Source organism: Curcuma longa, chromosome 4, assembly GCF_044706935.1.
Source record: "Curcuma longa cultivar G26 ecotype Majalengka, Jawa Barat chromosome 4, ITB_CL_G26_1.1, whole genome shotgun sequence".
In the NCBI taxonomy this organism is placed as follows: domain Eukaryota; kingdom Viridiplantae; phylum Streptophyta; class Magnoliopsida; order Zingiberales; family Zingiberaceae; genus Curcuma; species Curcuma longa.
The window spans coordinates 6,084,279-6,105,651 of NC_133864.1; the positions used below are offsets into that span (position 1 = coordinate 6,084,279).

The window sequence follows — 21,373 nt, forward strand, 5'->3', positions numbered from 1 at the left end:
AATGCATGATTTTTATTTTTTTATTCCTTTAAAATTTGTTACATCACAAAGCAGTTCGTACTTCGAGACATGATAACACATAGTAATATATAAATTAGAAAACATATGAATTAATTAATAATATTATTTTGTACAAACCGTCCTACTTTTTTTCAAATAAATAAATAAATAAATAAAATTTTGGCATAATAAAATAAAATAAAATCACGATGAAAGGGAAGTTGTATAAATCGCACTACCACCTTCACTCGTCTTCCGCGAAGCTCCAGTGACAAGTGAAGGAACCATCTCCCTCTCTCTCTCTCTCTCTCTCTCTCTCTCTCTCTGCTGCCATGGAGAGGAAGCCCACGGCGGCGTCGGCGGCGGCGGCAATGTCAGTGGTGGGGGTCCTGCTAGTTATCAGCGTGGTGCCGTCGCACGGCGCCGTACTGACCGTAGGAGATGCCCTGGGATGGACCATCATGGGAAACCCTAACTACACCGCCTGGGCCGCAAACAACACCTTCCATGTCGGCGACACCATCGGTTAGTTCCCCCCCATTCCCCACCGCCCCCTTTCTTCGATCTTTATCAGCAAAAGAAAAGCTTATTTTGCTTCTCAGATTTCATTTTGGGGGAAAAGTAACAGTTCATCTTTCACTTTCAGTGTGATTTTCTCGTCTTTTCTCGAAGGTGCTTCTATTCTGGAGGACAAATCGTAACTTTCTGTTTGATATGTGACAGAGATTTGTTCGATCTGTATATTATTAATTTTTGGGGGGAAGTATGAGTTCATTTCTCACTTTTAGATTTTTCTGTGGTCTTTTATCTAGGAAGCTGTTTGTATTTTGTTTTTGAAAAAAAACTTTCTGTTAGATCTGTTACAAAGATTTCTGGTTCCATTTTTCTAAATACTTTTTTATTTGTGGATTTGTTGTAGAAATTGAAGGTTTCTAGCTTTCGCTTATCTCTAGTATCTCAGCCAGAGACAACTAAAATCTCCGTACAATTGTCTTCTCTCTTTTTTCTTCTTGTAACTAAAACAACATGTTTCTTTATCTTTTCTCTTTTTAATTCTTTTTTTTAATGTTTTAGCATAACATTCTTAGTTGATCCTTGAACTAGGCATATATGAAGCACACACTGTTCATGATTTTCTTCCTTTGGTCTATGAAACTTATAGATACACACATGTAAATAGATAGTGATAATAATGTGTTCATTTGGCACTAGGCTTTGGAATTTCTGTGGGATATCTGAAGGAAGGAATTCATCTAGATATATCATACTTTTTGATGATAAATACATGGTAAAGTTAATTTATATAACCTTGTACTTAGGGGTTTTAATTTTCATTTCATGCCGGTCAGCATGGGTAAGAAAATTTCATACACTTAATGAAGGCAACTTCCTCAGTTCAATGATCTGCAAGTGTGTTCCTCAGTCTGCAAACTCGATCTGTGAGTTTGTGTTCTGTGAGCCGCGGTCAAGAGATAGGGCAGATTCAATGAGGTAAGCCTTCTTCGAGAGCTAGGGCAGATTCAATGAGGTAAGCCTTCTTCGATTCCCCAATTGAAATGAAGCCTTCAACCTTCTACTCACTCTTAAAAGCTCAAACAAATGACGAAGTGAATGTAACTCATAACATTTAAGTGTACATGTTGGCTGTAGAAAATTGAATTCTGGCTTAAGAATGATCATACAACATTCTTCTTGCCATTACTCTCTTGCCGATTTGTTTTCCCTTTAAAAGTTTCAGATCTTCAAGGTCAATTTGCCCCTCGGGACCGGATAACTCTGTTTTAAAACGATCCAAATACAGTGGGGCTGGTAGGCAACTAATCGCATTGATTGACTTTGTCATCATCAGAAACTTTTGTTTGTTGATTTTGGAAATGTGATCATGCTTTCCTTATAGTATCACTAACGTTTTAAAAGAGACGATAACCAACCGGAAGGGGGAAACCTTCCTCTGACGAACTTCCCTGTGTTAGTAGACCATTTTATGATCGGTCAATTCTTATAAAGAAGTTTTATTTTCACTACTATTATCAACAGAACCATGTTTTCTGCCTTTTTGTTTATTTTTCTGATACTTGGTTTTGTTTTTTTGTAGATTTATTGTCTACCAAAATTGATTCTTTCTTCTAATTTCTTCATAAGATGCAGCCTCAAAACTCAAGATTCTACCTTTCATGTCTTGCTAATTTCATTTATCTTCCCAACTGGCAGTGTTCACGTATAACACTAATTTCCACAATGTGCTTGAGGTCAGCAAGAACAACTACGGTGCATGCAATGCTTCATCTCCAATTGGTACCTATGCGACCGGCAACGACTCCATTATGCTCAAGCATAAGGGTCACCTCTACTTCATCTGTGGCTTTCCGGGTCATTGTGATGCCGGACAACGGGTGGACATCAAGGTCTCAAAGCTTTCCTCTGCTGCCCCTTCCCCTTCCCCTTCCCCTTCCCCTTCCCCCACCGCATCGGCATCATCCACCTCCCCGTCTGGTTCCCATGTTCCCAGTGGTGCTAGCAGCGGCATCTCCCCACCCGCAAGTGCTCCTAAGCCCAACTCCGGAACAAAAGCTGTTCCCACACTACTCGCGGCTATTATGGCTGTGTTTTGCTTTGCTGCCACCTCTGGTGGCCTTGTTAGGCAGGAGTAGTGGGGTTGCGATTGTTTCTTTTACGAGACTATTGTGCTTATTTGAACCTATCTTGCATCAGTGTTGAGTTAAACCATTGAAATTTGGCATTTAGACATCTGAACTCTTTAACGATCTGTTTCTTATGATCTATTATTGTCGAATTTGCACTTCTTTATCTTTCAATTGTCGTGATTTCAGAAATTTAAAGTATAAGCTTGTATAGTTCTTCAAATTAGTTGGATCACAAGTTCTATTTGCTTTATGCTGAATGCACTGTTGGACTTTTTATTTTCCATATATAATAGTAGTGTTGGATGTTTAGCTCCACTATGTGATTGTTCAAGTAGCTACAGACTGATTCACTTTGGAGAAAGTGTGCATAAAGTGAAAAGAGCCATATTTTTGGTAGTATTTATTTACATAATTTTTTGGTAGATCAAAGTATCTATAGATCAAAATATTGAGCTTTAAAATAATAATTCTAATTTATAGATCACAGTTGTGAATAGTTTACAGATCGTAGAATTGAGCTGTTAAACAATAAGATTCTATGAATCAAAGTATTGAGCTACTTTGCTCATACTTCATAGATGAAAGTATGGAGCTGTTGAAAAAGTAATCTGAATAAAATGTGGAAAGTATTAGCGAGAAAGAAATGGAAAAGGAACACTAATATTTAATAGTAATTAAGTGTACTTTTGATTAATGATAATATAATAGAAAATAAATTGAGATAATATGACAAAAAAACATATAGTTAGAAGTTGATTTTATTAGGGGGGAGATTTAAAGGTAAAAAACCTAATATGTTATTGAGTTGAACATTATTAGACAGGTTAAATAATTGAAATAAGTATGAGTCCTTCAATAATTTGAATATTATCAAAGTCGGTATAAACATGATTCAATCAGGAGGTAAAATACTCAAAACTATACAAGGCATAATTATGAAAAATGAAATGGTTTAGCATGTTATATTTAGACTAAAGCGAAGGATCAATATAAAATATTATTCACAGCAATATTTAAAATCTTCTATCTTGATAAAAATAAATAAATAAATAAAAGTCCACAGAGAGGTCCTTTTAAAAGTACCTTTTGATGGCAGGCCAAGAGCATGAAGCTTATTTCTTCTGGCACATGTAAGTCCAGTTTTGTTGCTTCATGATGGCACTTGGGGGTTGGACACCAAAGTGCTGCTTCTTTCCACTCCCAAGTCTCCAACCACCCTTCTTTCATACTTGTTAGCCTCTGGCCATTAGTTTTTGGCTTGGTTTTCATCTACTTTTCCATATGAACCAGCTGAACTGGTCCCCTCTAACTTCAACCATCATTCTTCATATATTTTTTGCCTCCACCTATCTGTTTGTCATCTTTTCAGCTACTGGGGGGATTTCAGCACACAGCCAATTTGTATGTGGACCAGTTCCACTTTAGTCTCTGCAGAAAAGTATAGAGAGGCCTTCACATGTGAGACTACCAGAGAAAAAGGCAGCAAGCACACTTGGTATTGTTTTGTCTTCTTTTTTTTTCCTGAAAAAAAATCATGTACTCCCTCAAGATTTAATTGTTTTATCATAAAAATTGTCACATCACTATTGAGTTTAAGTTAACTAAAACATTTCTGATTGTACAGTAAATGATAATTATAATTTGACGGACATCTTTAAGAAAAGTAAGCATAATAAATTTCTTTTTTTTTCTGCATTAAAAAAACAAAAGTGGAGGGTTCTTAGCTGAGTGAAAGATTTTTTTCACATCCTCCACTTTTGTGTTTGGTGATTGCATCAGAGCTGCATCAGGCATACATCACATTGAAGTGTTGTGAGCTTATTCTTGATTGTTTAGTTCACAGCATCCAGCATAGTACTTGTTTTCTTTATAATCTTTTATGGAGTAATTATTGTTGTATTTCATTTTAAAAAGTAATTTAAAATACCTATCCTCAAAATTTTATTATTTTCAATTATCTTTCTTAACTATTATTATTCTAAAGAAAATATAACTGTTATTAGCGGCCCCACGACCATTTGTGAGAAGGTAAATCGAGAAACTGCAGTTGGTCAAGAAAATATAATGCTTCTAATGCTCCAGGGGATAGGAAGGTGTGAATAGAGTAGACAGCATATTAAGTGTTCCATATAGCTGGGATGAGCTAGGTGGATTTAGAGGATGAGGTGAAACAAATGTGTTGAACACACTAGGAGATTAGATAAGGCGAACATGTTTAGCAAGATAAATAGGACGAGCAAACTGGGCAATCAAAGCAGACTTGCTAAGTCAAGTGAGCCAAATAGGCTACGGGATTGTGTTGAGATGAAGTTAGTAGGCTAGACAAGTGAATCAAATGGGCTTAACAAGCTATGCAAGTTACACAAACTTGATAGAAAATGGGTACGTTGTTTTTTTTATTCTAGTAAACTACCTACAAATTGTAGTGTGTTTTCTAGAGTGGGGGAGGATGTAATGTAATTGAGGAGGAGAAAGAGAAAATAATATAGGTCTAGAGGAGGAAAAGGATGAAAACAAAATTCACACTTGCAAAAGATCCCTAGTCGTGAAACTTCCATCATAAACGCTTTACTACAAAACAACTAAACCCTAACCTTCACACTGAAGTTTCTGTTGGTGCTCCGGTTAGTTTTGATGTGATCAACCAGATTAAATTAGGTCCTGCGTTATTCTAATTCTTTTGCTAAGTGTGCAGGAACTTAAGTACGGAGGAAGTCGAGCGTAAGACGTAGCGAACGAGAAGGGTTGCGCGGGGAAGTGAGCCGACGGGCTCAATGCAATCTGAGGGACGCGGAAGCTACGGAAGAGTACGCCGGTGGAGCGAGAAGGACGTGCGCGACGTCTGAGGGACGAGAAGCTGGGAGGAAGCACGCTCGAGGGCCAAAAGGCCGGAGTCGGGTTCGGGTGAGCCTAACTCCGGTTGGTCAGAAATCACCCAAAAGATCTACCTATAAAAAGTCAACCAAGTTGACTTTGACCAAGTCAACATTTGACTTGGACCAAGCTTAATTGGAGAGTGCAACATACATGGCTTAATTGGAGATTAATTAACCATGTTGCATGGATTAATTGGATAGTGCAACGTGCAACGTTGCATGGCTTAAATATTGGAGACTTTTTAAACGTTGGAAGACATGGATTAATTGGAGACTTTTTAAACGTTGAAGAGTTTTAAACGTTGGAAGTTTAAAAACTTTTAAACGTTGGAAATTAAAGAAAAAGGATAAAATTTATCCTTTTATCAAATCAATGTTCGAGGTTTAAGATTATCTCCGATCAATGATTAGGATCGCATCAACGGATCAACGACCAAGAGAAAGTTTATCTACGATCAACGATCCAGATCTATTTTCTTAGGTTATAAATAAGACTTAGAGTTCTAGAAGTAAGATCATCAATTGCTTTGTATTCTTTCTTCTAGCTAAGTCTCTGTGCTACAATTGTAAAGGCTTCTCCACCTAAAGGAGTTCTTATTGAGTGCTAACTGCCTTGGAAGCAACGATCCAATTGCAACCAAGTTTTGTTTTAAAAAGACTTGGGTGATTCTTTTAAACCGTCTATTCACCCCTCTCTAGCCGGTCCAACCCGATCCTACAGTTTCATCATAGTTGCTTGCTGAAGCTCCAATACGAACGCCTAGTCCTCACGATTGCTCACATAAGCTTGTCCCTAGCAGTCACTCACAAAAGCTCTATCATGCTACTTGCATGAGCTCCCACTAAAGCCTAGCTCTCTCTTCACATCAAAGCTCTCAAACTTATTTTATTTGTCATTCAATAAGTGAAATGACAAGTTTTACCCATGCCTACTACCATAAAACAATTTTTGAAACCATGCCAACATTGTCAGTCAATCAGAGAAACCTTAGTAACTAAAATTTTGCTATTTTCAATTTATAAATATTTATCATGTTGTTCGCCTTAATAAATTTAGACATGGTAAAAAAAATCAATTCTAAATATTTATTTAAAAAATCATTTTATAAAAGTTTCTAAACCAAACACAACTTAAGTCTTTGAGCTGACTGATAGAAGACTGTGTCTAAAACCTTGTTAATATTAAACTAATTTCACAGGTAGAAATCAGTAGAACAATATTTTCTGATGAGCTTCCATTTAACACAAACATAAACCAAGAATTTTATAGGTTCAAGTATGAAAACTAGCTATCAGCACAGCTCCACAGACAGATGATCTAGTGATTAAATATTTACGATAACATATTTCACTACAAATAAGGCTACATATATATTAGAGGCAGAAGTCAGAATACCTTGTAATGGATGAAGTTGGCATTTAGTTCATCATCGAAAGATGAAATTAGTGATAATCATCAACCGTTCATCTTCCACTATAAAGATCAATTAGTCGACAGTTTCTGGAGAGTTTCAAGGAAAAGCTACATCAGAATTTAGGAGTCTAAGGAAGATTGAGAGGCGATTCAACACTTGAAGTCAAGATTACTAAATGTAAACGATTGAGTCAGTTGGCATACCTCAGGGTAGCAGTCTTGATGAATGATTCTCTGGGTTTCTGGGTTAATCATCACTGAACAGGAATTTTTTTCCTGCAACAATGAATTAGAGCAAGAAATGATTGATAGTCGAATGCAGATTTGACAGAGATGAAGACAGGAGAATGATGTGAAAGAAAACAATTTAAACCTGGAGAAATAAAACTATATATGTGACCCATATGGGTCACCTTTGTTTAAGAGATTTTTAGGCTTTTTAATTGTGATATATTTGTTAGAAAGTTAGTTAAATAGAAGATGCATTATAATTAAACATTAGAGAAGAATCATTAAATTGTAGGATCTTACTATCCTACAGTGGAGTCATACTATTTGTTAATCATCTTCATGGAAGCTGCTTCAGTGTGAAATAATGGGACGCAAATACCAGACATCTCGTAGATAGGGAGTCTCAATATAGAATGAGGTGATCGATATTAAACTACTACAACACAATGGATTACAAGCCAACCCTTCCTAATGAACCCCCTAAGGATTTTTCTTCGCTAAAATATCACTTCTCGTATCAAAACCCTCTAAAGCTGAAAGAGTAGATAAATTGAAACGATGGAAAGATGGAGCAGAGGGGATGCATGACAAGAAATTATACTTTGACTTGTCCCCTTGAATGGATGTAAATAAAGAGGATGACTCATGTTTTTTCCTAATTAATGTGTGGCTTAGCTTTCTCGTCTTTCCAATTAACTTTTTCTTTCAGTTTAACATGATCATTTGGATTGTTGCTTTCTTGGAGGCTCCGATCAGAACAAAGAAGACCAATAGGCAGCCAAACAGAGCAAGCTTGATGGAGCTAAAGTTGCTCCAAGAGGGCACCGAACCAGTGGCAGACACATTAAGGGTCCAATGAGGTGCCTAATAGTAGGCAAAAATTGGAAAGAAGAAGGCAAGTAACATGCGATTGTGAGTGCAATCAAAGGCAAGACAGTGATTTTGGTGTGTCACAGTCCCTCTCCTGTCTTTTCTTTAACTAGTAAATGAATTTCAAGATTTTGACTTACAAGAAATAGATGAGAAAGGACTCCTACCCGAGAGAAAAACTGGTTGCAATTCTTGTCCCCTTTCTTCCATTCCTAGATTTAGCTTGTAGCATGCTTTACTCGATTATCTTATTAAACACAAGCAATTACATCTCCAAATAAAGGGATCAGTTCTGACATGTTCATATGTTCAAACTATGATCGAATAGATTGAATAAGATGGAACAAAATTCATAACCAATTCAACGTGAAATTGGGACGAGTAAGAATAAGATCAAGCCTTTGCAAAATTTACTTTAACAGCTTGATTGCCTTATTAAGCACAAGCAATTGCACTGAGGTGAAGAATCCAATTCCTAATTTGCATCTTCAAATAACGGGAATCAATTCTTACATGTTCATATATTCAAACTATGATTGAATAAGATGGAACAAAAAGTATAACCAATTCAATATGCAATTGGGAAGAGTAAGAACAAGATCAAACCTTTGCAAAAGTTACCTTAACAGGGGCATCGAAGAAGAAGAGCAGCATCCTGCCCTCACCCACGGTCACTGTGTCCAAAGGCAGCGATCCCCTCGCAAGATCCTGGATCAAATAGACATCTTTGGGAAAACGGATCCTGTTGAGCTTGAGCTTGGCGTGGACGAGAGAGACCCCTCGTGCCCTAATACGGCCTCCCCTGCCCGCGACGGAACCGAGCTGCGTCCCGCGGTCCCCGATCGATACCACGATGGAGCAGTAATCGAGAGCGAAGAAGGCCGGATTGCGGATCCTGAGCTCGACGCCCATGGAGATGTCTAAATCGGCCTCGGATCTTGCGGTGACATGGATGTGATCGAGATAGAGGTACGGTGAGCTCCGGGTCGGAGGGCCAGAGGAAGAACGCGGCGGAGAGGACGACAACAAGCAAGGCGCCGAAGAGGAGGGTGGAACAATAAATCATCGAGCCGAAACAGCAGAAGCATCCGCAGCCGCTAGGAGGGCGGCGGCGTCGGCGGGGATTGACGGGGAGCAAGACGTACTCCGGGGACTCCGATATACAAGGGCATGAAAAACGGCGACGGAGGAAGTGGCGGCGGGGGAACCATATCACCTCTCCGAGGAATGAGTCGGCTGTAGAAGCAGCGCCGCCGCCGGTTCGCCGGTTTTCTCGGTCGCTGTCATGCGAAAGCTCCGACTTCCATCAATTAATAATTTTGTGCGTGTATATATATATGCACAAACATATTTAACACATAAATATATTTGTTCCATAAATATCATATTTTATAATAATTGATTAAAAAGTATCTCAACAATTTTAAATTTTATGTAATTTCATTAAATTTTTTCTCCTCTTTTACAAAGTTTTATTTCCGAAAAAAAAATATTGATCAAAATTAGTCTAAATTGTGAGACACCTTTTTACGATGCGGTGTTCATTCGATGATAATAAAAACAAAAAGTATTTTTTAAATTTTTATTAAAAAAAATTAAGATGATAAATAAATTAATTATTTATAAATAAATTTGATATTTGACATCATTCAATACATAAAATTAATTAAATAAATAAATTTAAAATTTTCACCGCTTTGCAGTACATCCTACCTCTTAGGCATACAGAATTTACATATCTTTATCTCACTATTAGATCAATAGGCCGTTTGCATTTTACTGAATTGAGTAACTTATGAGTAAATTTTAACACATATATGCATTTAACTCAGAATAAAAATTATGAATTTCTTATAAATAATATTCACAAAATCTATAAATCATATTCATCAATAAATTCTTATTAACATAATAAATAAATAAAATTAAAATAAACAAACAAACTTATATTATATCAAATAAATTTAAAAATATAAAAAATTTAAACAATCAAACAAAGTTAAACTTAAAATAAAATTTTAATAACATCTAAATAAATATAATTTAAATCAAACTCAAACTCATTTTAAAAAAAAATCTAACAAAACTTGAACAACTATTTTAACAATTTGATCTATTTTATATTCAATTTAACTGAAAATAAACTTAAACATCACAAAGTTTAACTTGGCTCATTTAGGACCCTAGAAATACATTTACAGCCCTAGAAATAATCTTGTGTAAAATAAAATCCTCTTGAAGACAATTTGATTTAATTACCGAGACAATTGCCGTAAACAAACCTTTGTAAGCTGGCTCTTTTGGCTCATTCCCTCTTCATCCAAGAAATGGACAGAAAAAGTTCAACATTATTGTCCTAATCAAATTACTCACAACACGACCAAATAGATACAACATAAACAACTTATTATAAACTATAATACCAAACCAATAGTCATTAATACCCTATAAATGCTGCAATCAATTTTAGAAACAACTCGTACCAAATCTCGTTTAAATATTCACTTTGGATGATAGTAAGTACTCGAACTCGACTTAAGTAAAGCATGTGTATCCGTTAGGATTTATAATTTGAAAATCGAATTAAGTACTATGAGAAGGAATGAGCAACATTTGCCTAGAATGAGATCAAAGAAGTCAAAGGAATAATGCTGTAGATCACAACCATCATGAGATGAAAGCATTGACAAAGGTTTTTAAGAGTAGAAGAATAAACATCACCACTCTGCGATCTTGATCACATTGCTTGTGAAACCATATTGCTGATTGAACCAGCTTCTTCCTTTGCTGTTTCTACCATTGTGTCCTGAAAGAGCCAGACTTAGCTTCCTGTCATTGATATAATTTTGCCCTGTTTCAATTAAGATCGCATGAGCTTGTCGATAATAGAATCAATCTCACATGGACAAGTGCGAAGGACCTTCGTATTGTGGGTATATTAGGACAATGGTCACAATTCATTTTGAGACAGAACAAGCTTCACCCTACTTCAACACAAGATAACCTGGTGTAAATACTTTTTCCTGTTAACCTGTGGCCTTGTCCCCTCAACAGGACTACTAGGCTAGGAAAAATGAGGCAAAGTAGGCAGAACAGGAGAGGAGGCGAGACAAGGGTGGTGAGAATGGAATGGAACAGGAACAGGAGTGAGGGGTTAGAACAAACATAAGAGAATATGTTTTCATCCACTCGATATACAACTTTGTACCTCTTCCATATACAAAGTCACCAGAGTCACTAGAGTAAGAAATTATTAAGTCACAATGATTGATAAACAAGATAGCTAGTCACAATTGAGCTACATACCTTCGATATACAACTTTGTACCTCTTCCACTCGACAAAATTGCAAAATTTTGGTCCTCGTGAAAGAATAAGGCCACTAAGCTCTCAGATAACCTTAAAATTAACGTGTAAACATAAATACACAAATTAGCACAGACCAACACAATACCAAAATAACATTAGTTTGTTTTACTAAGTAATTTATGCAGTGATTCTAGGTCTGGAAGTTGAAAGCATCGCACAAATCAACATGTGGTCCTCTTTAAGAAGAAAGAACTAACCTAAAAAATTATACCAAGTCAACTACAGATGCTATGATATCATGCCTGAAGATTTTTTTCTGACAAATAGTCAGATAACATCAAGACATATGTAGATTGCATTACCGTGGCTCGTTCCTTCTGTTGGTATGGTGAATACCATTTTGTCTATCTCACTTTCCCTTGTCGACTAATTAGAATTACAAAATGGATCTAAAAGGCGAAAAAGTAGTAGTAACCGGTAAATTCATGTAGGTTTCTTAAGAAGTATCATATCTAGAAAGCCTGTCTATATATGCCTAAGAATAATTAGAATTCCATTACTTGTAAACTAACTGTAACTAACAATAGAAGACTTGCCACTAAGATAATGAACATTTACCATCCAGAACAGAAACGTTGTATTATATTCTACCAAATAGTGAATTAACCACTAATGAAAGAAAAACAAGCAACAGCTCATCTATCATTATGCATTATCAGAATCACAAGAGACAATGGTCTTTGTACAACCTCATAGACTTAGCTCCATGGTTTGATCTATAGGGATCTAGTATATATGCATGCCGTAGACTCCTTTCTCTGTAAAAAGTGGGATAAACCATTTCATAACATAATGATATACCGGTCGTGCATGAAGCGAGGGCGTAGAAGCTATAGGCTCTTTAGCAATTAGTATACAGATTGCAAAATCCTAACATAAATCAATTAACACCACAATCCACTGAGTATTGAATCGATCCTTCAGAACCAAATCCTGGTAGCCACAACTACCTACTTCAACAAAGATACTTCGTATCTGTTCCCATAGCAAATTCAGTCAACAACATAAATGTGCAAAATTGGTGTTGGTTTCTTCAACACTAACGCAACATGGAAATACAAAATGGGGAAAGTATCCATCATTCAAGCCCTAGCATCTAATTTTTTTGATGAAAGGTAAATATATAGATCATCAAAGTAAACCGCACAACATACAGGAGCTCCTATGACATCGACTCATATCATGTCTGACGATCTGTCAGATCTGAGCAATCGTCACAGGTAAGCTGTACATGCGCTCTCATGAATACCAACCATGTCGCTCACAAAACATATCAACTGCCGGTCGTACTACGCCTCCTGATCTCGTAGGCAGTCATACTGACTCCTGGAGATTGCGGGTAGTTGACCATCCTGCTGCTCTGATGCAGTCATCCATCCTCAAGTGCTGCCTCCCTCCATCCACGCTGGCCCATCCTGCCACTCTCATAGAATGGAGGGTAGCCTCCAGCTGCCTAATCTGAAGTGATCTCCCGCCAACTGGTCCGCCTGTCAGCCTCTCCTATCACCCTCGTGATGAGAGGGTAGCTGCCGCCGCCAGCCCCAATGTGGTGTGGTGAACTCCGGCAACCAGATCAGTCTCCAACAATGTCTGCTCATCCAGCATCTGTGGTGTGGAGTGCTCCTGCCAACCAGCGAAGCCGCCGCCAGTGTCTGCCAGCCCAGCCTCCTCTCACGCGCACCACCTGCTCGTCCAGCATCTGTGGAGTGGAGAGCTTCTGCCAACCAGGCAAGCCTTCGCCACCTGCCAACCAGCGAAGCCGCCGCCAGTGTCTGCCAGCCCAGCCTCCTCTCACGCGCACCTCCTGCTCGTCCAGCATCTGTGGAGTGGAGAGCTCCTGCCAACCAGGCAAGCCTTCGCCAATGTCTGCCAGCCCAGCAATCTTTCATGCACACCATCCGCTCCTCACATTGCCACCCAATCATGCTCCACCATCTATCACCTCATAGTGCCAACCAACCATGTTCCTCCATCCAGCACCGCACAGTGCCACAGCGTTCAGCCCAGCACCACCGTCCAGCACCTCCTAGTGCCACAGCGCACAGTCCGCACAGTGCCATCCCTTCTAGTGAATCACCTCCCTGCTGCCGCCTCCATGCTGTGCCTGCCCTGCTGATGAAGTACCCTCTCCTCTCCACCAGCCATCAGTGCCGAATCGTGCATCCACTTGCATATGATCCTCCGGCCTCCTCTCTGACCCTCTAGCAGTCTCCATCCCCTACCTCCAGGTCAGCAGCTCACTATACCACATAGCCCTCATCAGCATCTATCCATCTGCATAGCTCCCAGATCATCGAAGAAGCACACTTTTAGCAAGTGGCCAGCTATCAACGGATTTGGCGCGTCTTTACCGTAGCCGTTTGCTACGGACTAGATAGGCCATTCTTGGTGGGCCTATTCACCCTCTTCGGCTTTTTGGCAAAGCCGCAGCCATCAACGGATTTGGGACGTCTTTACCGCGAGCCGTTTGCTGCGAACTAGATAGGCCATTCTCGGTGGGCCTATTCACCCTCTTCGGCTTTTTGGCAAAGCCGCAGCCATCAACGGATTTGGGACGTCTTTACCGCGAGCCGTTTGCTGCGGACTAGATGGATCTATAGGGGTGGATCCATGCACCCTAAAATATATAGAATTTTTTTTTTTTTTTTTTTTTTTGTACAATAATGCAACTTAGCTACATGACATATATGCATGTGACGGGAAGATGCAAATGGTAATGATCCATACTAATGATGCGGTAGCAAAGGCTACCTATGCTATACCCTATGTACATGTGGAGCTAAATGATATGCATGTATGCAATGGATGCAAAATACATGGTACAAATGAGCACAAGCTACCAGCAACTGATGTGACATGGATCCTAACCCAAGACGTCCCGCATCCCCATGACTCGGTCCTGGCGCAGCTCCCGATCAGTGTAAATCCCCATCGTACGATAGACATGTGTCTGGACTCGTCGGATGAGTGCCTCCTCATCAAGTCTCCTCCCCTCATGCATGCTACAGTTACGTGCCCGCCATATATGATGCACCAACGCAGCTGGATGGGGTGAGAGAATGTTCATTAACAGAAGGGGAAAGGAGGGAAAGGGAGTATTTATATTCTCCTTGTTTGGGAGGATAGAAAGATTTATTAACGTAACATGTGTTATCTTGTTTGAGAGGAAAGGAAAGAGAATGAAGGTTAAATATATAAAATTACAAAAATACCCCTATTTCTTAAAATAAATCTATATGTGAAAAAAATATGTATAGCTCATTACATCTATGGATGTAAGATTTTTTTTGCCAAAACCATCTTGTGAGACCAACTAAAATTAATATTTACGACTTAAATAAATAAAAAAAATTTTAATAAATAATGAGTAGACATACAATAAGTATGCGAAATATAGAATCTATACACTTTGGTACGACAAAGGATAAATCAATATTTTTATATATATTTTTATAAAAATTTACTGATGTAAAAATCTAAAAACTAACACTATAGAATAGGTAGAACATGTCAATACTCTAATACATAGATAACACAACAAACAAATCATCATAAAACAAAAACATCTACTATTCTATTTTTATGAAAATCATAAAAATGTATGACAATAAAAGAATTGATACAATTAGGATATGAGACCATCATTCTCACGTATTTTATATATGTACAACACAGTTTCAAAAAAAACTACTCCAAGTAAGAATATGCAATATTCATTCCACCATGATAAGAACAAAGTATATCTAATCATCAAGTAACAAGTCTTACAATAAATATTAATAGTTTAACAAACATCCAAAACCATTCAAGTACATAGCATCCAAATGCATATTACATAATAACTAATCATGGGGTAGATTCTCTTTATCCATCATTTGAAATAATAAATTTTTGCGATATTTAAAAGGACATCCAAGTAAAGCTCTCAACATCTTTGGGCGTTGAACAAGATACAAATAGCATGCAGAAATTATGTGTTGCTCAACACCTAATTGAGTCAACAAACTCCACACTTCATTCTCAGAAATAGGAAGTTCATTTGACTTAACCATTTCATGTGTTGAACTCATAATGGCTTGACCTACATGGTCAATTGCATTGCTTATACCGTCATCATCAATTTTACCTTTCTTTGCACTCTTGTTCTTTGATGATGCTCCAACAAAAGAGTTAGTTTGAGATTTAGTTGATTCAGAACTAGAAGTTGGAATTTGAACATCCTCATTAACTGTATTTGAATTATCCAAATGGATTTCTGGTTGAGATATCAAAAATTCAACTTCATCAATTGTTTCGAAATGATTTTCATCAATATTATTCTCCACTTCCATGCTAGCTCTTCTCTTTCGCATTTCTGACGCAGTGTTAGCATGTTGTCCCGTAGCCCTATCTTTCCCATATAATTGCACTAACTTCTCATAATTTCGAATAGGCTTGCTCTTCCATAAGGCAGCTGTTGGTTTTATCTACAAATTACAATATAGTTGTATCAAACATTCATTCATAGATAGTATCACAAAAGAAAATCAAATATATTTTTCAAATGTATACACACCTCAATTAGTTGTTGCCAAACTTCAGGTTCAGCACTGAAGAATTCTGTGATGGGATCCCATGCAAAACCACTCATACCATTTTTGAATATATCATAACATGAAATCCAACCTCTTTTAATATGTTTCATGCGATTTTGAACCCTGTCCTTATCGATAAGTTTGTCGGGAAATTTTACTTTCAATTCATTCACAATATTTTCAAATGCACATGTAGTAAAGGTTCCACCAACCCTGTTGCCTATATTATGTTGGTTCAAATATGCATCAATAAGAGCATCATCCATTACTTTATTCCAAACACACTGATTATTCGCCTTGCTTGCACTTGCTTGTACATGTTCCCCTTCTAATAGTACAAGACAAGGAATTTCATTATTTTGTTTCTGCCTATTTCGCGCATACCAAGCCGCAACCAAACAAACAACTTGTGCCGATGCGAGTTGATGCATATGATGCAACTTAATGAAATCATTAAGTTTACCGTTTTGATCACCCATCTACAATTAAATAAATGAAAAAAATAAATTAATATCAGACAAGATGTTCACACTGTTAAATAGACAGTAAAAAAAATCTCAACTTCCTTAAATTAAGATCACACAAAATGTTTACGCTAGTAAGCCTAGAGTGCAACAACTATGTTTATTTGAAAAAAATTCAATTGCACAATAAGAAATTCTAACCTTAAAAATTGAACATAAATAAATGTAATTTTATTTGGGACGAGTGAACGGTAATATAGTTTAGAATTGAATTAAATAATAAAGAGGTCCGGAAAAGATCTAAAACTTTTCCATTAACATGAATCTAGTTATCTTATTGGCAAATGATAATAGTAGATAAATGGTTTATCTTCTTTTTTAAACCCTAAGACAATGGAGGAGGAGGAGTAAATTATGATTACCTATCTATGTCCTATTGAGTTTTATCCTCAAAGAGATTTGCGACGAATGCCGATGTCGATGTCGTGGAGGGTGAGCGATTAGACTCTGTGACGCTCGCGTTATGTGATGATGAGCAATGGTGCAAAAACGAAATACTTAATAGATGAGTTATTTTAAGAATTAATATTTTAACATAATGATAAAATTGGAATAATTTTTTTTTTTAATTTTCTTTTCCCTTCCTTACATCCCAAATCGAGATGTAAGAAATTATGTCGATTCGTGAGCGTGCAAGGTAAATTTTACCCTTCTCTCCCCTTCCCCTCCTTAACTCACTCCATCCCAGGTTAAAATTCTCTTTCCCCTTCTTTATCCTTCCCTCTCCTTTCCTCACCTTCTCCCAAACGAAGCGTAAGTCATCTGCTATGATGGCATCATAATGACACTATTTTCCTTTACAAGGTGATAACTTTTTTTCCCATCATTGATTCAGGATTTAAAGACAGTGTAATCAATGTATCCCGCACATCTAAAGCAAACATTGTTACTAGATGAAAAATGAAGTTTCAGATTCTTTCAGATCCGCTGCGTTATCTGTTCAGTAAAATTACCGAAACCAAGCGAGACCAAAGAAAAGAAGAGAAAATATCCAAGGAAATACGAAGGAATCAACATGTAGAAATCGCCAAAGACAACCGGAGCATTCAACGAGGATCGCAGAAGATCTACAACAAGAAACACGAAAACTACAACATACCAGACTCTGAGAGATTGGAACGGAAACAAACTATTTCGGATCTGGATCGCAGCTCCCGTTGCTTCGTCTTCTCTCTCCTTGCGACGAGATTGGACCTCCGACGGTGAATCCCGACACCGCCGAGAAACCCTAGGTGGGTGTAGCTTATATACGGCTATGCGGCGTGGTGACGGCCGAAATGTGACATAACGTCCCGACTATCTTCTGTAAATAGTAAAAAACAAAAGGAGATATTTGTTAAATTAGCAAGAATTATTGACATTTTAACTTTATATTTAATATAAATAGTTTATAATAACTTAATAAACAAATGTAAAATATAAATGTAGATAGTATATTATTTAATGAAACATATCCTAATTTTATATATTATAATATGTAAATATAATAAAAGTGATGAGGTGTAAAGTGCACTAGTTTATTTTAATTATAATGATAATGATAATGAAAATAAGAGACAGTTTTTTATTTTTACCCTTGAATTTATTTTATTGACATTGTTTTTAGCTTCGTCCCTGGCTGCAGCCGCGATTCTCCGAAACAATCTCCCAAGAGCAACACATTCCAATCCTCTTTCTTCACCCAAATTAGTTTGTTTGATCGATCGATAAAACGGAGACCGACAGTAAGAGGTCCACGTCGTCACGAGCGCGATGATGGCAATCGCTCACCAGACCATAAACAACATCTTCTACTTTTACTTCTGCCATCATTCCACATGGAGTTTGCAAAACTTCCACTTCCACGTCCAAATCTTCCAGCTGTAGTTATCTGCTTCCTCTACGATTCTTCGCCATGCAGAAAGCAAGTTCATCTTCCTATATAAACGTCGGCAGCGATTCTTAGCGTGTGCTTCAGACATGGAGGATCGCCGGAGGAGTCGCCATTTGCTTCTCCTGCAATTACTCTGCTTCCTCTGGTGGTTTCTGCTCCCCTGTTCTGGCAGTAATGGGAACAGAGAAGCCATTGAAATCGGGATCGGAATTGGGATCGGTGGCTCGCCGGGAATTGTGATCGGTGGCTCGCCCGAGCCGCCTCATTCCTCCTCCTCCCCCTCCCCCTCGCACCGTTCTCCGCAGCCGCCTCATTCCTCCACCTCCCCGCCGCACCGTTCTCCGCCGCCGTCGCCTCCACACGAGCTGCAACCGAGCGACTTCGACAACATTCTTCAGTACAGAGCTTACAAGGTCATCCAACGATTCAAGCAAACCATAACCTGCGATCCCCAAAATAAGACTGGATCCTGGGTCGGCCCTCATATTTGCTCCAACGTCGGCAAAGGCCCTGGGTAATCGTTAGATTATCATCATAGAAATTGAATTTTAGTTGCTTGCGATGATAAATATTGAATTTTGAAGAATTCTGTGGCAGCTATAGCGGATTCTACTGCGAAGGACCACCGGATAAACGGAATATGACGACGGTGGCCTCCGTCGACTTCAACGGGTTTCGCCTGGAGTCGCCGACGGTGTGCGGGTTCATAGACCAGCTCCCGGACCTCGCCATCTTCCATGCTAATTCCAATCGCTTCAGCGGCACGGTGCCGGACCTCACCCACCTCCCCTTCTTCTACGAGATCGACCTCAGCAACAACCTCCAAACCGGCTCTTTCCCGAACACCGTCCTCCCCCTCGTCAACCTCTCCTTCCTCGACCTCCGTTATAACGGCTACTCCGGCCAAGTCCCTCCCTCCGTGTTCAACATCCAGACGCAGGTGCTCTTCCTCAACAACAACAAGTTCAACGGCCAAATCCCAGCCAACCTCGGGAAGACTCCGGCGAACTACATCACCTTCGCGTACAACGACTTCACCGGGCCGATCCCGCGGTCGATTGGGCAAGCCTGCAATACTCTGCTCGAGATACTGTTCCTCGGCAACCGGCTCTCGGGCTGCCTGCCGTACGAGATAGGATTGTTGAAGAATGCCACGGTGTTCGACGCCGGGAGCAACCAGCTCACCGGTCCGATCCCGCCCTCGTTCGGCTGCCTGAAAAAGGTGGAGCAGCTCAACCTCGCAGGGAACATGCTTCATGGAGAGGTGCCGGACGCCGTCTGCCGGTTGGCGAACTCCAAGTACGGCCGCCTGGTGAACCTCTCGCTCTCCGGCAACTACTTCACCTCGGTGGGGGCGAGCTGCGTGGGGCTGATCGGATGCAAAGTGTTGGACGTGAAAGGGAACTGCATCCCCGGAATGCCAGGGCAGCGGTCGGCGCAGGAGTGCGCGCGGTTCCAGAAGCAGCCGAAGTCCGAGTGCCCAACCGAGCAGTACGTCCCTTGCCGGCTTCCAGCAGAGGATCTCTCGCTGGCGAACGAGGGCGAGGAGGCTGCGTCGGTTTCGTACGGGGCAGGGGATAAGGCGCCGACGGTGGCCGGCTACTCGACCTACAAAGCGCTGCAGCCGCCGGAGGGAGAGAAGAAGCCGTAGATTCTCCGCCGCCGACATGGCCTACTATATATAATTAGCCCTTTAGTTGTTCTTATTTACCAGAATCGTGGACCCCGCAAGTGTATTATTAGAATATAATTATTTACCATAATCGTGGACCCCGCAAGTGTATTATTAGAATATAATTAATAATAATGTCGCCTATTATCAAAAATAATAGGCATGCCAGAAATATCTTAGAATTAAGTGCATGATAATATTTTTTTAATAAATTTTTTATAATAATTTTTGGATTTATTAGATGGAGGAATAAATAATAATTGTAGCTGAGTTTAAAAATATATATATTCTGATAAAGTGAAATAATTTGCATCTATCTTTAGTACGGATGGAAGAGATTTATTATGGTAATTTAATTTAAATTAAATGTATATATATATATATTCTATAATAATAAAATACTCAAAAGAATAATAAAAAGATCATAATTCCAATTTCAAATGGAAAGAATAGTTTAAAAATCAATTTTTAAATATGTATAAATTATATATTAAATTTAATCGATAGACAAATCAAATGTCAAGGTTGTGTGAAGTCCAAACAATTAGATTATATAAAAAAATTTATATGATTATTAAGGATCAGTCGATATGATATACATTTAAAGGAAGAGATAAAGACTAAAAAAATTACATAATTATTAAAGGCAAAGGCCATTTTAATATAAATACTTTTGACTATTCAAACATATTGATTGTCCTTTCCTTAAGTTCTGAAGGTGCTCTCCCCCGTGACCTTAGGGTTGGTGAACTTTTGACAACCAAATAATTTAATTTCCAAAATACTTTTAGCTTTGTCCCCTCCTACAGTGATATGCCATCAAGAAAAAGGGATAAAAGGGTTTAACCATGTTACTCTCGACCTTTTCTTTCAACAACTATATATCTTTAATCGGTTCAATGCATAGTCGGACTCACTTGGATAACTTTGCATTAATCGTGTTTCACGATTGACTATCTTTAGTTGACTTGATCATAGTTGATTCACTTAGATGACTCATTGTTAATCAACTTTTAATGAGAATTGAATCTCTGACGAAAATCAAAATAAGATCACCAGAGAAACCAAAGGTTGATAGAACACTTGATTGACATCACGTTGAGTTGATTGAAGGAGATAAAAAAACCAATTGAAGCTTATTAGAAGACAACACATTTACAATGGATTCTAATAAAGTTGTGGGCTCAAAAATAAAGAGACTCGACAAGGGTGTAGTATCCCAAGTTGTTAATTGTCCTTGTCTCCTTAGGGTACTCCTACATAGCCTTAGGGATAGGGAATCGTTGACAACCAAGCAATTTAATGTCCAAAATATTTTTGGCATTA

The 21,373-nt window shown here is 38.5% G+C and overlaps 3 protein-coding genes and 1 pseudogene across 3 annotated transcripts; 2 read left to right on the forward strand and 2 right to left on the reverse strand.

Annotated features, from left to right (window-relative positions):
- Positions 1–308: 308 nt before the first annotated feature.
- LOC141828268 (chemocyanin-like) lies at positions 309–2,808 on the forward strand. The gene is made up of 2 exons (XM_074715668.1): positions 309–525; positions 2,212–2,808. The coding sequence occupies exons 1-2, from the start codon at positions 333–335 to the stop codon at positions 2,649–2,651; spliced, it is 633 nt and encodes a 210-aa protein (XP_074571769.1). The 5' UTR covers positions 309–332; the 3' UTR covers positions 2,652–2,808.
- Positions 2,809–6,916: 4,108 nt separating this feature from the next.
- On the reverse strand, positions 6,917–9,323 carry LOC141827392 (uncharacterized; annotated as a pseudogene).
- A 5,923-nt stretch (positions 9,324–15,246) lies between these two features.
- LOC141826980 (uncharacterized) lies at positions 15,247–17,770 on the reverse strand. Its single transcript, XM_074714281.1, has 3 exons — positions 17,602–17,770; positions 15,960–16,457; positions 15,247–15,870 (listed from the first exon to the last, which is right to left on the reverse strand). The coding sequence occupies exons 2-3, from the start codon at positions 16,455–16,457 to the stop codon at positions 15,247–15,249; spliced, it is 1,122 nt and encodes a 373-aa protein (XP_074570382.1). The 5' UTR covers positions 17,602–17,770.
- Positions 17,771–18,370: 600 nt separating this feature from the next.
- Positions 18,371–20,219, forward strand: LOC141827316 (uncharacterized protein At4g06744-like). Its single transcript, XM_074714535.1, has 2 exons — positions 18,371–18,889; positions 18,973–20,219. Exons 1-2 carry the CDS (start codon positions 18,462–18,464, stop codon positions 20,024–20,026), a joined length of 1,482 nt encoding a protein of 493 aa, XP_074570636.1. The 5' UTR covers positions 18,371–18,461; the 3' UTR covers positions 20,027–20,219.
- The last annotated feature ends 1,154 nt before the right edge of the window (positions 20,220–21,373 follow it).

Coding starts and splice junctions, on each gene's coding strand:
- LOC141826980 (XM_074714281.1), bottom strand. CDS start 16,457: ATGGGTGATCAAAACGGTAAACTTAATGATTTCATTAAGTTGCATCAT. Junction 15,871..15,959: donor TTTGGCAACAACTAATTGAG/GTGTGTATACAT, acceptor TGTAATTTGTAG/ATAAAACCAACAGCTGCCTT.
- LOC141828268 (XM_074715668.1), top strand. CDS start 333: ATGGAGAGGAAGCCCACGGCGGCGTCGGCGGCGGCGGCAATGTCAGTG. Junction 526..2,211: donor CCATGTCGGCGACACCATCG/GTTAGTTCCCCC, acceptor CCCAACTGGCAG/TGTTCACGTATAACACTAAT.
- LOC141827316 (XM_074714535.1), top strand. CDS start 18,462: ATGGAGGATCGCCGGAGGAGTCGCCATTTGCTTCTCCTGCAATTACTC. Junction 18,890..18,972: donor AACGTCGGCAAAGGCCCTGG/GTAATCGTTAGA, acceptor ATTCTGTGGCAG/CTATAGCGGATTCTACTGCG.